This window comes from Squalius cephalus (genome assembly GCF_949319135.1).
Source record: "Squalius cephalus genome assembly, chromosome: 15".
Lineage (NCBI taxonomy): Eukaryota > Metazoa > Chordata > Actinopteri > Cypriniformes > Leuciscidae > Squalius > Squalius cephalus.
Genome location: NC_137136.1, coordinates 23978369 through 23997411, shown reverse-complemented (window position 1 = coordinate 23997411; position 19043 = coordinate 23978369). Strand labels below are relative to the sequence as shown.

General features: G+C 37.6%; 1 protein-coding gene across 2 annotated transcripts in view; it reads right to left on the bottom strand.

Annotated features, from left to right (window-relative positions):
* The window catches only part of rorc (RAR-related orphan receptor C), a 39204-nt gene extending 21730 nt beyond the window's left edge, over window positions 1-17474 (bottom strand). Inside the window, exons 1-2 of one of the 2 annotated variants that reach the window (XM_079894854.1) lie at window positions 16932-17474; window positions 6985-7014 (exon numbers count right to left, since the gene is read on the bottom strand). In XM_079894854.1, the coding sequence (XP_079750980.1) occupies window positions 6985-7014; window positions 16932-16986 (85 nt within the window). In that variant the 5' untranslated portion in view covers window positions 16987-17474. Of the gene's footprint in view, window positions 1-4866; window positions 5345-6984; window positions 7015-16931 lie in introns of those variants that run through there. The other variant, XM_079894855.1, reaches the window with a different exon arrangement.
* Window positions 17475-19043: the final 1569 nt, after the last annotated feature.

The following is a 19043-nucleotide window of genomic DNA, read 5'->3' as shown; positions in this document are numbered from 1 at the left end:
TGCTTGCTAACAGAGTGATGTAACAAACAAAAAAATGTTTAAATTTACAAATTTTTTATTTTATTTGGATTAGTAGTTTTCCACTATATGTATATATGAATTATATATGTATTATTTACATAAAATATATCCACAATTAAGGTAATATAAACTAAATTATGTTTCTAAAATAAAACATGAATTAGTAATGAAAGGATTAGCTGTATAAAACAAATTCACAAAGTAGCACTGAAACAAAAGCATATTCTGTCACAGGAAAGTGCCAAAAGATAAGATGCTATAAGCAGAGTTAGATAAGACACTTGTGCTTATCATGATTTAGTCACACGCACACACACACACGCGCGCACACACACACACACACACACTCACATCCTCACATATATTTATATTTTCTTTTCATTGTATAAATCAATAAGTCTTCTCTATTAGATCTGAGGACCCGAAGGCACTGGATTATTTTTTAAATCAGTCTGAATGGAAAAGCTTTGTGAATTCAGGGGGAGAGAATATCTCTTTGATTTTCAAGTTTTTGGTACCTGAATGTACAAGTCATGATTTCAGTGTCTTTGAAGATGTGAAGACATTTAAGAACAAGAGCGAAAAAAGGTGTGAAACTCCCCCCACACACACAGACACATTAAAAACGGTAAATTTTTCGTATATCAATGTGCGGATGTACTCATATATCAACTTTCATTTTATAGCATTCAGTTTCATAAGCGCTTGGTCTATATGAAAACAGATCAGAACCGATTTTTATTTTTAATTTAATGATTTCTAAACAGAAACAAGTCAACTCTTAAATCTTTTAATTGATTTGACTGATGCACCGTTTTACTTGGTAACAAAGGGGGAAAACAACACCCAAAATGTAGGTGATGGAAAATAGCATTCAAACAAAAGCTCTGCACGCACACCTGTGTGCGCACACACACACCAATGTGTGTGACGATACACACACACACACAGGGACTGAACGGGTGACCACAGCGCAGAAAAGTCTTGCAGCTGGTGAAGTGTTCATTGGCAGTATATTCAAAAAGTGTGCGTGTATGCAGTGAAAATCTAGTGCAATGTTGCAAAATGCCTCACAGTGCATGTTTTCCTAATGTGTGTATAAAACCATAAAGCGCATTCGATAAAATCCACAAATTTTCTTTCCGGTTCCGTTCATCGGATGTAGAGCAGAACAGCTATCCCGGAAGGTCTTTCTGCTCACATCTTCCTTTCTGACTCAATGTGACTGAAGCGCTCTCTGTCTAATACGGATTAAAAACCAGGAACTTTTGGCCCTTTTTATGCAGCAGAACAACAGAGAACTGTCCGCATTGAGGACAGATAACCTCTGATTCCGTTCTTAATGCTAATGTGAATGGCATTGAAATCACTTAACATTAGTTTTTAATAAAATAAAAAATAAAGTATAATAAATGGATACAAATTCCTACTAAGGACAGTCTTCACAAGACAAAAAAGGATATTTTAAAGACTATGGGTAACCAAAAAGTTGATGGACCCCATTGATTTTTTTTCCCACACTATGGAAGTCATAGTCAAAGTTTGGTTACCAATACTCTTCAAAATATCTTCTTTTGTGTTCAGCAGAAGAAAGAAATTCACACAGGTTTGGAACAACTTGAGGGTCAGTAAATGATGACCGAATTTTCATTTTTGGGTGAACTGTCCCTTTAAGGCCCATTCGCACTGCCCCGACAGATGCCGACCAACGCAGACAGGTGACATACTGTATCTTTTTACAAATATCTGAAACTCTTCTAAGGCTTTGACCCAGAGTGTAAAGCCATTAACGCTCAAATCTGGGTCTTTTCACATACAAATTCCACTTTAAAGTACATCACCAGTTTACAGTACTTCACTTCTCAGACATTCCCTGACCCGACATGCGGCGATTCAATCTGCAAAAAACAAGCTCCGACAGACGCCAACACACACTGATCCGACAAAACCCTATGAAGTGTCTGTTGTCGTCGCTCAGTGCAGTTTTAACTGACCTTTAAGATGTTTTGCTATATCGGAAGGAAATTTTTGGTACAAAAAAAAAACACATGCGCTAGCAGTTTGGACAAGCAGACTTATTCCTTAGAGTTACTACTTTGCACAATTTAAAATAATAGTAAAGTCATTAAAATTCTGATATAATATATGGAAATTATGCAGTGACTAAAATATTAAACAAAACAAAACTATGTTTTATTTAAGTTTCATGCCTAGATTACAGCTTCGCACACTGTTTATTTGCTCTAACTTTACGAGGTGCATCCTGGGATGTTTTTACAACAGTATTTGTTCTGCTATTAAAAATTAGAAAGTGTTTTAATCTGTCTATACACTCTCAGAATAAAAGATGGGTAGCACTTTATTTTTCAGTTCTGTTCCCCATGTAATAATTAGGTACTAACCCTGAACCTTCCCCTAAACACAGCCTTTTACACTGTAAGTACATGCAAGTGCAACCAACAGCTGTCACTGGGGCAGTATCATTTCAAAAGGTACACCTCTGGATCTTATTTACCCCTAAAAAGTACATATTAGTACCTTAAAGAGACATAGCACATAGTATCTTTTGAAAGGGCACCGGCCCAGTGACAGCTTTTGTAGCTTTTTATTTTCTTGAGAGTGTATTTGTCCATCAATTAATCTGAAAATAAATCAATGTAAGAGGCGAGTTATAAACCACTCTCAGTTGTGGTTGGAATCTTGAATTCTTTCACTGTGTCTTAACAACATTGTCAATCACACAAAAACAGCTTTCAGCAGGGCTCTGGACAACAGCGAGAGCTTCGGTGCAGTCCTGCGTCAGATAATGCAAGTTGATAAGATACAGCGCAGCTTCAGCATGTCCTACTTGAATTGTAGCAATTTTGATAAGCTGATATTTAACTACATACGTGATGTGGGCTGCTACGGAAAATTCAGTTTTAGGGGACTGTACAAAAATGCTTGCTTGAGAGTCATTTCTGAACGATGTCCACAACCACAAGCCTCACAAACGAACGTCATCTGATACTTTTGGGGTCCTCCATTTTGTCATTTTTGGGTTTCAGGATAAAGTAAACAAAAATAGAGGCAGAATTAACATTCGTCTTTATTCTTTTAGCTGTTACTTCTCGTTTATTTTGAGGGGCTTGTAACACAGACGACTGAGAGAGGATGTTGTATTCAGACTGTTTCTGAAAGCCAGATCTTATCTTGCAGTGTTTATTTCATTAAGGAGATAATCTGCACATTAAACCCTTTATCTGTAGGCTAGGCTGTATCTACAGCTGTGGTTCTAATCATAACAGCCACAAAGCACAAGATAAACTAATAATCAATTGATCTGGCCATTAATCTATATTGTGGCTTCTTCTGCTAGGTCCATGACTAACTGATTACCTATCAAGAATAAGTAATTGCTACTATCATTAATTTCTTGGATCAATCTACATAAATATAAAGTTCATATTTGTCCAAAATAATTTAAAAGGATTTTTTATCTTTGTTGAAAAGCATTGTACAAAAAAATTGATAAATTCATGATAAATTCAGGACAGTTTCTCTCAATTCAGCGAACCGCAAGAGTTACGGACATTAGTCGGTTTCATATGCTTGATACTTCCCACATCAATTTCCAATATGATAATTCAGTTTTCGTGTCAAACCAGAATTAAGATTAAACTGAATTTAGACTAAAATGTAGTGGGCTCAAAGGTAAACTGTGGAAAGGGTGTGGCATACTTGATGCTGAATGTGTGAAAATCCCTATTACTAAACTCAGTGAGAAAGTGTAGAGTCACACACCCACGCTGGACTACTTCACACACACACACACACACACACACACACACACACACACACACACACACACACACACACACACACACACACACACAAACACACACACACACACACACAAACACACACAAACACACACACACAAACACACACACACACACAAACACACACACACACAAACAAACACACACACACACACACACACACAAACACACACACACACACACACAAACAAACACACACACACACACACACACACACACACACACACACACACACAAAACACACACACACAGTCTATAAGCTACAAGCCATTAATAAATTACATAAGATAAAGCAAACAAAAAGCAACTACGAGAAAAAATTAAGAACGCAAAAGGCTGCACGGCAAATTTCTATTAATTAGTAAAAAGTGAATGAAACTTACAGATTTTCTGAGTTTTCCTGCACACGCATTATATCAAGTCAATCAGACTACTTTAAGCACATTTTAGGCACACACACACACACTTAAACAAAAAATTATATCTTAAATTTTTTATCAGGTACTTCAAAACCAAAGACATTTTGAATTACAAGTCAAAATCCTGATCTCAAAATCAAAATCAAAGCACATCAGACCTACACTGTTTTCTGTATTCCTGCAAAATCCTGCACATCATTCCACTCCATCCTTCAAGACGGATCATCCATCTCCGACTCAAGTGGTTCAAGAGCAAACCAAAGTCTTGGACTTTTCATCTACCTGCTAATATGGCGGAGCGAGTCTCGTACAACTACAAACAACAGAGCGAAACTCCTAAAAAGGTCAATCTCAGCTGAAAGCAAAGGATATATAATCACTTTGCCCTAAACTAGGGTATGATGAGCAAAACGAAAGAGCAATATGAACGCAAAGTGTTTCGAAACTTGTCCTTTGCGATTTAAGCTGCACTAACAAAAAATGAAAACCATTGCGCACAAAGACATGAGGATGAGTCCAATGTAAACAAGCATTTGTCACACACCCACACAAACATCAGCAAAAATACATACTTACTAGGCCAGACACAAAACACAAATGCCTACCTCGCATCATCTTCACAGCATGTGTGAACTGCTGTCTTTTTCTCGTGAAGATGCGTCTAAATCACTCAATATGGTTAACAGCTCTGTCTCACACTGTTAATCAAACTTCTGAACAGGTGATTCTGTCGCGGTGTGGGAGATGACAGAGAGATTAGGTGGTTTTCTGTCGGTAGGTGACGGAGAGGGAGATCATTTGTGTGTGTTTCTATCTGAGAGTGACAAAGAGGGAGAGGGCCTGTCCCTTTCAAACGGTACACCTCTCTCTCTCTCTCTCTCTCTTTCTCGCTCACACATGATGAGTCTACTAGAACTTTATATGCTGTTTCTCTGTCCGTCTATAGGTGGACTCTACTTTCTCTTTCTATTTCGGCGATGAGCAGATCAACTCTACGCTTTTCTGCAGAGCATCATTCTTCCTGAAATCCTGAATTCCTCACCTTCCACGTCACACCCAACATATATAACTCTTTTTGCAATGTTTTTTTAGTTTGACTTATTTCCCAAAAGTTGAGATAACTATTGTTTTTAGTGACCATGAAATCAAAATTGACAATTCTTGTTTTTTGTTTTTTTTAATGGTATATTGCAGTATTTATTATAAATGATTTATCGGTGCACAGGTTTTTTTTATTTATTTTTTTATTCATGTGCCCTCGTAATCTTTAATCAAAATAACTCCCCCTTCCTCTTGAAGTGACATCTCTTCTCTGATGATGTGTTTACTGGCGCGAAGGCGGGGCAACCTGTCACTCACATGAGATCAACCAATAGCAAACCACAACCATCCAATCAATTCCCGACAGACAAAATCAAGTCCTGCTCTACAGTTTTTCTTGTTTCGAGACAGTTTCACCAGGATATACGTCACAATAGGGAAGAAAAGGCTATCACAACTAAAATTTTGTCAACTCAAATACACTGGAAAAATCAATTGGACAAATACAGTAAATTAAGTTTAGTTCACTAAATTCTAAATATATATTTTTACAGTGACAGACACACAACTACAAACTCCCAGTTATTATCAAACCGTCCAGAATAAATTTCCTTTTTTTTTTGGTTTGTGTTTCATTCTTTAGAAAAAAAGGTACAAAAGCTTCCACTGGGACAGTACCCTTTCAAAACTTACACTTCGGCCCCTTACTTGCCCCTTAAGGGTGCATATTAGTATCTTTTGAAAGAGAGCATTGCAGCATTTGATTTGCAAAGTGTTAACTTTTCTTTTGCTATGATATTTGATGAGGAACTGTTTAGAGAGGATGTGAGGCTGGTTTGATAGGTGGTAGATGGTATTGGTGTAAACAACCTGGTTAAGATTGTCATGTGATATTGTTGCCGCAGCGTACGGCAGAGAGTTGTTATTGCTTGTCATTATGAATCATGGTCCAACCACGCTATGAGTGTTTTCTAATCCTCCTACAGTCAAGCTCTAATAATCCCAGTATACCAATATGATATGAAACACACTCAGTTTTTCCTTTTAGGGTTTTTAAACATTTTTATAGTCAAATTGACTAATAAACAATCAAAAAAAACTTTGATAAAATGTTATGGAAGTTCAGTGTATGTGGAAGGTCATATTTGAATGTAAAAACAAAACTTTCAAGGACAGAGGGGAAAAAAAAAGAGCGAAAGACAAATAGATGAGATACTTACACAATGCTTGTAATCAAACACAAAGGCGGGAAGAGTTTTAAACAGCATCTTTTCACCAAAATACTCTTGAGATCTTATCTCGATTCAGATGGTGCACACGCCCATAGCTGCGCCACGCACACCTGTGCGTGTGTGTCTACGGTAGCTTTGCTCATGTTTAAACATACAGCTTTTGTGGCTGAAGTAAAAATATATGTGGATACAGGTGCATTGTGTGTGTGTGTTTTTAACAGGTGTAATTATGCACCGCTTTGATACACTGATACATGCCCCCCTCCCTATAACCACAATGGAGGGGTTCTCTGATATGCAAAAACAACATGCATAGGGGTGAAACATGCCACTTCTCAAAGCACGCACACACACATGAGAAGCAACTACTATTGTGTTGTACTAAACAACATACTAGAAGAGTGAACAGACAGTGTATAGCTGATGAATGCTTGAGATTCTTGTACTTACTCAGATGGGATTTCTTGTGCACTGGATTTCCTAAAGAGGGACACAAACAATAGCTAGTTAGTGGTCACTTTCCACAAACAGGGCACACTTGGGTGTTGCATTACTTTTTTAAACAGAGGCAATACATATGTATGTTGTAAATATGTTAAATATAAAATCCAACATAATAAAGAAGCATGATAGTTGTGAACACATCAAATGTCTTTGCTCCCTCAGACAAATGGAAATCATACCACAATGTAAATATTTTGATCTGTTCAATTGATTTGTTGTAAATTCAATTGATATATATTTTTTTTCTATTGAGCTGTGTCCTTATTTTTTAATTTGCTGCATTTGTCAAGATCAGCCTTCAACCCTGTTAATCAAGTAATTGAAAGAAAAATGATCAAGCAAATATTTGTCTTTAATTTAAACAAAATAAAGGTTTATCAATAACTACAAACCTACATTTAATCACAAAATAGCTAGACTGAGTGACAGCTTAATTTATTGCAAAAAGACCCATTCTGTTTTTTTTTCCTTTTAATTTAATATAATTTATTTAGCATAAATTGTCTTACATTTTTATGTTTATTTCATCTTTATTGCTAGAAAATAACAAACAACACAAATCAGGGTTTTAAACTGTTACCAGGATTGCAATAATTGAAAACCCGATTGAAAAATGATTAGAAAATAAAACAGATGTGTTTAGCTAAATTTTTAGCTTGACGTTAAAGAAGTTAATCACCATTTTGAGCACCCCTTTTCACTAAACATTTGTTGAGTGTTAAGGCCTAGGACCCTATTCATGAAAAATGCAGTGTTATTCCCACACCTACACACACTAAACAACTAAAACATGTGTGTGTACACAAACGCAAATGTATGCTTTTATTGGAATAAAAAGCACAAGCACACGTTAATCATTCACATGAAAAGCCCCCTCAACCCCCATCCCTGCCCACACACACGAGCACAAACAGCAATCTCCGTTGTCTGACGTTTGACCACACTTTGAGAAAGTTCAGATTTGATGCTGTGTTGGCCGTTTCCGATGGGTATTTTTAGCAGTGTGTCTGTCTGAAGACACAGGGCAGGTACGATAAGCATCGCAGGGAAGAACACTTGGCCTCTCTCTCTCTTATTTTCTCTGTCTGTCTCTTACTCCGACTGTGTCTCTCACTCTCTCTCTCCCTCTTTGAAGGGCTTTGTGGCTTTTTGAAAAAGTCACTTTTGCTTATGTAGCGGAACACACACAAATAGGTGCGTGGCGACTTGCAGACGTACTCGGAAACAAAGACTCTCAAAGCAGGTATTTCACAACTCCGTCTCACGGTTTGTCTAATAGCAAAAAAATGACCAGTGCAGTTATTGGTCAATATAGGGGGCTAGATTCTGCTGATTTTCTCTAATTCATCAAGAATGTACGTGAATTCAAGTGTGTGTACGTTTAAAGGTGCAAGAGAGCAGCGAGGTTCATCGTTTGATCACAGATTAAAGGATTCTCTGCAGTACCTGAATCATCAGTGTGATATAGGCTAAGGCACCATGGTAACAGATCTAAATGCAGTTGGATAACACAGCCAAGTCCTGATTACACTGCTTATCGCTCAATTCTGGCCAACTAGCACAGTTACTTGATCACACCCCTATTCCGGGACCACAAAGAGAAAGAAAGAGAGAGATTTTGAGGGCTTGCGGTAATGTCCTTTGAGACTGTTTGCCACCGTAAAAAAATTATAATTAAAACCAATTGTTTAAAATCACACTTATTCAGAACTATCACTATGTATCATTAAAATAGCATTTAAAATGTATGCACATGTATCTACAAATTATCAAATGGCAATTAAACAAGTCATTAAAACAAAATAACAAGTCTGGACACACTGAAAAACATACAGATGGAGAAAACTGACATTTGGGCCTCTGTTATTAGTGCCTGATATAAATCAGTTCATCATCACATCAGACATGCTTGCACTGAACAACACTTGTCAGGTGACAGCTATAGTATATCCTCTCCTACACATTTAATGGGGCTACAAAATGGAACAAAAATGAATTTAACTGAGATGTTTGTTCACTCGTCAACTGTATAAGAAATGTCTGTGTCCAGTGTGAGCCTCTCAAGACTTGCCTATAGAGTCATGGGCTGGAAACAAAGAAATACAGTAAATGGTCAGTCACTCTTGACTACATTGAGTATGTGATGTATGTCTTTGCATTTATAGTTAGATTTTCTTCTACTTCCACTCAAAGCACAAGTTGTGGTCTCTTCAACCACCTGAATGATGTAATGGCACCCATAATGTCCAGGAACAGCCACAGTTTCCCCATTACTATACTATGGCATTAGGCACACCTCTAACCTCCACAATCTGCATCCAAGCTAAATCTCATTCCACTTACAAGTTTCCTATGACATGAATCAGTATATGAAACAAATTCAGTCATTAGCAAGTGCCTTGATCATCACATTGTCACCACAGCTGATCATCATTAATTTTCTTAATTGTGCATTTTCCTTGAAGCTGTTAGAAAAAGTACAGCAATGCTGACATATGCACTTGTTCTACATTACTGATGACTTTATAGACTGAAAAAGACATGACATGTTTCTGAAAAAGGAAGGAGCACTGGTGATTTATTGCACTGACATTTTGACAAATAAACAGCTTAACTCTGCTTAGCTTCAATGGGTAACCAGTCAAGAACTGCAGGGTGTTAAGCTTCTGGAAACATCAACTGTGAGGTGGCAGTTGTCCTCTATTGTTCCATGACAAGAAGTCACTGAGGACCCCTGCTGCTAAACAAGAGAAATCAACAAACAACAACATCCTATAAAAAGGAAAAACTAACCCTCCCTGAGAAACTTGCTTCTAAACAGTAGGCTACTCTGAACTCAACTGGCTGCGGATGAAAATTAATGCAAATGGATAACTGTAAAGAAACATCACAGGCCATCAAAGTTATTTCAGTTTTCAATTGACAACCATTGACACTACCATGAGTCTCAAGATTTGCCTCATCTGTAGATTCATAAACCGCTATAAGGTAACACATGCCATATTGTCGTTGAGTGTCATTACTTTGTGGTTTCCTTTTGTCTCTCACCCATCTCTTCCTCTGTTCGGTCTTTAAAGTTCTTTCTCACTCCCACCTGTATAAAATCTCCCCCATGTTTAGTCAAATGTCACACTCTGCCTACGTAATCGTTGTATTCAAATATTTGCTTGGGAAGAAACTGCAAAAGTGTGTTGCAATGAATGTGAAAGCAGGTAATCTGTGTAGTGGGGTGGTGGATGTAAGCTTCTGGATCTCAAATTAGCCAATCGGCTTCTGGAAATAGATCAGGAATCCAAAGACACTCACTAAACACTAATCTGTCCTTTAATCCAGATTATGTCCATTCTTACCACACACAGAGGTATTTACAGTATTTCTGGCAAGGTTATGTGAGGGAAAGTTAGAGAAAAAGAGACAGATAATCAGAAAGAGGGACTGAGAGAGATAAACTGAGAAATCATTGAATGAGAAATGAGTCTTAGGGTTAGTATCACAGAGCCATCTAAGCGGTAAACATCAGAAGAGTTTGAATGAGATTTTTGCAATCAGGAGCGGAAAATTGTGGACATGAACATTCACATTAAGATGAGGACTCTGGGTGGTTAAACCCTCAGTAATAACGTTTACACACATGGCCTAATTCTGATGAAAGCGGAGTGCTTTGCTTTCTCAACAGACTTGGCAGTTATTAAAACATTCACAAAGGAAATGTCAGAGGATCAATACAATTATTATTTGATGACTACTGTGTATAGAGGATAGATTCAAAAATCATGAAGGCAACGAGATACAAAAAAAAGTTATCAGTAAGGGTCTACAATCTTAAATATAGGCTATAAAAATTTCAATTAGAACCAAAAACCATTTACATCTGTTGCTGTAAAACATTTAAAAGCCATTTAGACTATTTATTCACATGTTCTTTAGAAAATCATGTACAGGTTGAGTACTAGAGGAATGTTTGGAGTAGGGATGCACCGATTTTTTTTGGTCGATACCAATACCGATTTTAATGAACAACTATTAGTCAATTTTGATATTTGTCAGCTGTTGTCATTAAAATAGATCACACTACAGGGCCTTTGAATGCTTGAATCTGATTGGTTGATGAACAAATATGGGCACACACACGCACAGAAACATGTTGTCAGCGCTGCTCTGTCGATTTTATCAGTAAAATTGTTTAGCAACATAAAAGCTACATGACATTTCTCACTAGCAATGTAATAACGGCACTGTTCTTTAAAAAGATAAACTTAGAGATTTGGTAATAGAGATGCTGCTGCCAAATTACGCACGAATTCAGGTAATTCACACACGCTTAAAGGCACACTATGCAAGATTTGTGCCTTAATATAACAGCTTCGAAATCATTTAGATGGTAAACAAACTCGTAGTAGGGCGAATCATCCCGATAGCAAAGCAGGGAGGGACGCCGCTGGCAAAACCAGCAATGGAGGTTTGAGAGGTGGCTCCCCGCCAAATCTCGCGAGAATCACGACTTGCTTTACGGCACGACGTCACATACATCAACAACATGTGAAGCAGCCTCTATGGAAGACACTAGCACGCATTTCAGACGTGAATCATGGCAGAGTCAACGAAGAAAACGAAGAAAGCGCGGTTGGAAGAGTCAAGGAAAAGAAAATGACGGCTCTGCGCGAGTGGTATTTACGACAGTAACGTTAAATACAAGTACTCCACAGTGACTCTAGGGGTCGCTGTTTGAGAAAAACGGAAACTGCATAGTGTGCTCTCTCTCTCTCTCAGACTCAGACTACAATGGCCAAGCTTGCGAAGTGCGCAATGGTCGGACTGAGAGTTGTTAGATGGGACAGTCTGGCCTACAGAGGACTGTTCTTGACGCCAAGCAACTGTGACAGCTGCCTTTGACGAGCGGCAGTAACGTTCGTGCTGGACTTTTTATATTCAACTGCTTAAAAACACAACAGGGTTCAAAACCTGTCTAAATATAAGCTTTGGAAGCATATAAGGAAAAAAAAATCAACATTATGTCCCAGGCCTGGTGTCATTCACGCTGCCACCGGGCAGTGTCCTTATTGTCAAGCCCTGCTGTATTTTGTTTTAGCACGTATTTAATTATTTTACCCAGAGAAAAACGTTGGATTATGCAAGAGATATGATCCAACTCAGTGTCTTTGTCTATTAATGTAGACGTAGCCAAAATTCTTGACTTTTGTAGCATCTTCAGACCAATTTATTGATTATGTATCATCCATTTACAGGGGAAAAGTTAAACCCTCTTGGTTTTTTTAAAGGAATGTCTGTGATATGAAGTTACCACAGACAATAATTTCAACAATAAATTTAAAACAAAAATTTTTACCAGGGAGGCTTAATGTTCTAGACGGATGAATACTTGGTTATGCATTAAAGATATAATTCCTGTGGGTGGATTTTCCCTTTCATCTATTTTAGAGCACATTGTGGGAAAGTTATTGTTCTTACTGCTTTAAATAGCAGGGTATAACTCAGCATAGAAAAGGTGGATAAGTGATTCTATCATGATAGTCTCATGTTAAAACATAATGTAAACATCACATTGAATGTATTAATGTTAGCCTAATCCAAAAAACTTCCCCCATTTAAACTTCCATTGTAAGAGCATTACATGGGTTATTCCAACTGAGGAAAGAGTTTAAAATATTGTCTTAACCACAGACGCAGATCTTAACTTATTCTCTGTTAATGGACAATATACATACATAGATTGGTCTGAAGAAGCCTTTTATTTTTTAGGTGCCCTATTATGCTTTTTTAAATGTTCCTAATTTTGTTTTGAAGGTCAAAAATGTATCTAAATATATATATATAAAATATACATTGCACATCCGATCTTTTCTCACAAAAAGCTGTGTCTGTAAAAACTTCTCAGCTACAACTACAGTGTTTGAGGGAGGGTCAAAGTAGACGTTGCTCACAGGCAGCCAATGAAGACCATATAGGCTGGCATTATGCATATGTTACAAACCTACGTAGATATGTTATGGAAGTGAGACTAAAATTACCGATGACTCGTTTCAGCAGTTCAGAAACGATTCTTTCTTTTAGGAGACAACTTTATTTGTCATGCATGCACTTTGATCTTTAAAACTTTGCAGAGCGTGTACATTCAGAAGCAGCTATATTACTGCAAGAAAGGTATATTCGAAAAGGCAAAACAGGGGAACTTTAAGAGTGTAAAAGTTTTTGACTGAAAATGTAAAGACATTGAGAAGCACTAGTGTGTGCACAGGTGAACATTAGGATGAGATGTTGACTCAGAATAGGAAAGTTAGGCTTATATGATGTACGAGAGAGACAAGTACACCGGAGCAAGTGGGAGCTCATCAAAGAAGAGAAGCAGACAGAACAGAATAGAAAGTAAATGTGGAGGAGTTCAAAACAGAGGGAAAGTGTGTTCAGATGATACAGTGAGAGAAGCAGAAAAGGAGTGTCAGATAAGGGAAGTGTGAGAACATGTGGATGAATAGCATGTTTTAGATAGCGCTACATGAAGAGAGAGGGACGCTGACAGGACAAAAACAGAGGCATGACACAGGGTTTATGTATTCTCAAAATATGAAATTATATATTTGTGTTTGTTATAAAATGTACAACAAGTCCTATTTATGTATAAACAATGTCCAAGAAGTCATCAGTGATGAAAAAATATTACAAATACTGTCAAAAGCCAATTGTCAAACTATTTTAAATTTCTAAAAATAATTTAAAAAGATTTAAAAAAAAGAAAAGAAAAATATTGTCATATGAAACACAATGCTGAGCAAACCTATCTTGCATTATATATTAAAGGTGTGCAAAAACCTTTCATACCATTTAGATAGAATAATACACAAACAACTGAAACTGTCCCAAAATTGATTATTTGATAATAAATTCAATTAAATTGAATTAAATAATCCACCTCCCACGTAATGTTTTGCCTAAACTCATATTGCACGAAAGGGTTTAATGGTTAACACACCACACTGCTGTGTTAACTTCCAGTTTAAACAGAATAAGGTCACTGAACAAACTGATCTCGGCAAAAGAATGTCGTAAGAGTGACATAGCCAGAAGTTCAACTTCAGATAACCCAATACACCAGTTTCCAATTAAAGCAATACTCTTTCAGTTGAATAAGGCCCTAAAGAGACCTATTGGGTTGCAAGTTCCAAGTAAGACACCCTTGAGGGAATTTCATTTCAGTAACTAAAGTATAGTCTTATCTCTGTGCTACTTGGTAAATAGGTATCGCTTTCCTTTCCTTTATTCCTCTTTTATTTCCCTGACTTTTTGTTTCATCCCTCAGTTCTCTGGAAAAACAAGTGAATCTCTAAATTCCTGCCACACAACTGGTGATATCTGTCATATATTTAACATCATTACAAAAATGTGCTCACTTTTCTATAGCCTACTATTCAAACCCTTTTTACAGTTTGCACATACGTGTTTGAATTTCAGGTTCTCCATAAATTTAATCTACAACCAATTGGCTATAAGCAATAGCAATAACTTTACAATTGTCAACTTTCACTGTTATTTGTACTTGAGTGACATGTCAAGCAGTGACAGCAGCTATTCCATCTAAAAATATTTAAAACTTTTTTTTTTTTTTTACTCAATCAAAAAGGCTACACAAAATGGTTCCAAAATGGGGTTTTTGCAGTGATACCAAATAACTATTTTGGGCAATGGAAAATTACCATTTATTTGGTACCTTGACCTTGGAACCTTTATTTTTAAGAATGTAAATAGAATTTTTGTATACTTACAAAAGTTAATTTGTCAAACCCATGGTTTAACTCCCAAAGTTAAAGTCCCCCTGTAATCAATAATTGTATTCCTTAAAACTCATCTTTGATCACCAAAATTAAATATTTAAAAGTTTTTTTTTCCTGTGAAAAAAAATTCTTCTTGCCTTATAGCTTGAATGTAAATACTACACCCTTTCTTCATTTAGTATACGTAGATTAATGAATATGCAAATTAGCCCCGCCTCCACTCACAGAGATCCACTAGATCAACTTTCGGCTACTGTAGTAAACGCTGCACAATGGCAAGTGGAAATACTGGTTTAATTCAGCCATATATGTTTGAACCAGAAACTGATTCAGAAGAAGAGGAAGAGTGAATTATACAGGCTCGTCTACAAGTCAACATGTCAGAATGGTAATGCATTTTATATCGCTCTTTACAATGTCGGACACATGACGGTGATTAATATGATAAGCCTTTTGCTTGACTGCGTTATTCAACAGCTAATAATGTGTTGCTAATGTTACACAAACCATGTTCCCGTTCACCATCTCAAGAGTCCTTACAAACACTTTGAACAACTCAGAACATCAGTGGAGAAAGGCATATAGGCCTAGTTCATTATAACATTGTAATATACAACATAATTCACCAGCCTCATTGCTAAATGCCTACACGATTTTTCATAACAGAAAAATATAGGCTAACGGGATAACCTTCTCTTGAGACTGCCCTGCTTCACAGCATAGCCCGCTAAAGCCTGCCCACACGTTGACATGATTGGATACAAAGTAGTTTGTGAATTGTGACGTCAGAAACACCAGCGATTTCAAACCGCGCTTTTGAGGAGAAAATGGTTTACACATGGTTTGTCTTAAAGCATAATAAAAACACCACATAGACATATAAGTAAGGGATAATGTAGAGCGAGGCGGTTGTTATAGCGAATACAACCCCGACAGGCTGATCAGGACCCCGACACGAAACAGACCGCATTCTTCATTAGAATTCAACCAAGCCATGTAATAAACAACATTATTACATGGCTTGGTTGAATTCCAATGTAGAATGCGGTCTATTATGTAAGGGATAATGTATAGAGAGGCGGTCGTTATAGCGAATAACAACCCCGACAGGCTGAACAGGTCTTGAATCAGCCTGAAGGGGTTGTTATTCGCTATAATGACCGCCTCTCTATACATTATCCCGCTTATTACATGGCTACCTACAAAATAAATAAATAATTTGACACGAATTATTGATTTAAAAAGGAGTTTATTGATTTAAAAACGAATGTATTGCTTCCGCCAAAGAAAATAGTCCGCTGCGAAGTATAACACACCGTTGCCATGAAAAACAGAGCGTTGCTATGGACGCAGGATTCTAACCGTAGAGACGGAACGGACTATTTTCTTTAGCGGAAACAATACAATCATTTTTAAATCAATAAACTCTTTTTTAATTTTAATTTTTTGTGTCAAATTATTGATTTATTTGGTGGGTAGCCATGTAATAAGCGGCATAATGTAGAGCGAGGCGGTTGTTATAGCGAATAACAAGTTAACAACCCCTTCAGGCTAATTCAAGATCCCTCCGCTTCGCGTCGGAGTCCCGATCAGCCTGTCGGGGTTGTATTCGCTAACAACCGCCTCGCTCTACAATATCCCTTACTTAAAAACTTGATTTTCACCACAGGGGATCTTTAAAAGAAATATGACAACAAAAGTGAAAACGCACCCTGCACTATGAATGCCAGAAAATCAGTCAAAATGACACTGCACGTTTAACAAGAACAGATAAGGCAGCACAACACTCTTTTGAATGCACACTGAATCAGAGGGAGAAGTGACAGAAGTCAGAGAGTTGTGGTTTAGCTGGCTCGCTTGGCACAAGCGCTGTGGGTTAGTGTAGGACTGCTGCTGGCACACAGACAGGAGGCACTTCTGTCACATAAGGGGTGTGTATTTTTAGTGCCACTGGTCTCATATCTAACACTGCGTGTGTGTGCGAGTTTGTTCCACGTTTCACAAGTGTTTGACACTCATACACACATACACTCATACACGTGCCAACTGAGATCATTTCCTACCAATGCAGCAGGTATGTTTTGGTTTAATGAAATACACGCTTACCTCTCTGAGTGTTGTCGTGGTTCGGGTCCGGCGATGCGGGCTCATCATTTTCCATTACTTTCCTGTCAAAACTCTCCGTGCCAACACCTGATAGTTTAGTTGTGATTAGTGTTTATTATTATTACTAAACTAATTACATAAACTAAAAATCCACTGAAAGGAAAAGAAGAAAACTGCGGACACTTTAACGACCGGGACGCCGCAAACGTTTTAACAAGCACATCGCCATTTTCAATAATCCCCTAAAAGTTGGCTCGTCTGGTCAATAAACAAACAAGGTTCAAGTCAAAATCCTCCTCCGCTTCGCTTCGTTGTTGTTTGAATATAACTAACATGCGTAAATGACATTTCAAAAGGAAAGAAAAATAGTTGACCAGCACCGGAGGGAGAGAGAGAGAGAGAGAGAAAGAGGGAAAGAGAGAAACGGACGGGCACTTGTTGGATAAATAATCGACCGAGTGGCCTCTGGCGCGCGCAACTCTGTCCAGTCTCGCGCAGCGCTCGAGCCGTCCCGAGCCAGTACGGTGTTATGTCATCAATCATTATGTAATAGGCGCGGGAAGCGCGAGAGTATTGCTTTTAACGGGAGACTGAAGGGTAGTTTATGAGCATTTATGTCCGGTTCACTATTATTGTGTGTTTTTTATTGTAGCCTATGCTATAACATCACACCACACTACAAGACACTTTTTTTTTGTACTTACATGAATTCTGTTAATTTATATTCAAGCTAAAACAAACTAGGCTACATAAACTGGATTAGATCATTTTTTTATATATATATTTTAATAATTATTATATATATCTCTCAGATGTTTCAAGTTTATTTTTTTCTTTTATAAAGAGAGCAGTTTCATTTGTTCTGGACACATGGTCAATAATCCGATGTGTTATGTAATGTGAATTCAGCACTGAACTGTTACTGGATAACATGAGGCGACTATGTCAGTGTGTTAATACATTCATTTATTCAACTGTTCATCAGGAAATAAATATTAGTAACTTTCATATACATCCTAATCCTTATCCACATTATTTTTCCGCCTTGGTATTCGATTGTGGTGATTTCTGTGGTCATGGCTCCTAAATAGTGTTCCTGTTGAACAGTGAAAGACAGCCGTTGTCACAGTCGTGGGACCAAAGATCGCCTGTGATAATGTTCTGACATGAGATTTAGCATGATCATCTCACAGTGTGTTTGCTGCTATGACATACATCTACTGACTAGCCAATAAAAGTGCAGCATGAAACGGCGTATTGATCAACTCGACATGGCGCTTTAACTTAACACTACCTCAAGCTCCATTTGCAAAATTGGCATGCCAAGTTGGCCTCTTTTCCCTAGCTCCTCTTTGTTTCAGCACAAAAAAGGCCACATTGCAATTCCTCTTGCTCTATTTGTTCACCACTAGCGCATGCTGATTATTTTTTATTCTTCTCTACTAACTTGCGTCGTAGTCTACATTTCAGGTGTCATCATCATAGTCTGCACACATGTCATACCCAAGTTTATTACATCCATGTCGTACAGTGTGATTTGTAATGATCTTATACGATTGCCGAAATTGCACAGTCTGTAGCAGGCATTAGAGAAATGTAGAGCCCACATTCCTGGTATTAATATATTAAGTCTAGACTCAGACTGCCAGGGTTCTCCAATGTTGAGATTACTATAAGAATCCTCAGTGCAAACAGTGAAAGTTGAAAACTAGGGCCCCCAGTCAGTGGCGTCGCTACATTTTCTGGGTTATTAGTTGTCTATTATCGATAGTGTAGTGATTTAAGAAGCACAGCTCACACAGAAATCACTTTCTGTTGGTCAACACAGCGAATTTGTGTGTCCAACTTGAACCCGATGTGAAATCCGCATGGGGGAATCTTTCGCCCTCATGCATGCGAAACTCCAGATCGAGTGTATCCCGATTTAAATGACTGGGTTCAACTGAGAAAATTTGCCAAACAATAAATGTGACCACACATTAAGGGGGTCCTCCACTAGGGCAGAAGGGGGTTGGGGGACATTCAAAAACGTGTGCAGAAGAATGATACAACCCTCATAATTTTTAATAAAACAAATTGCTGCTGATATAAGTTGAACTTTTCTTTCAGTTA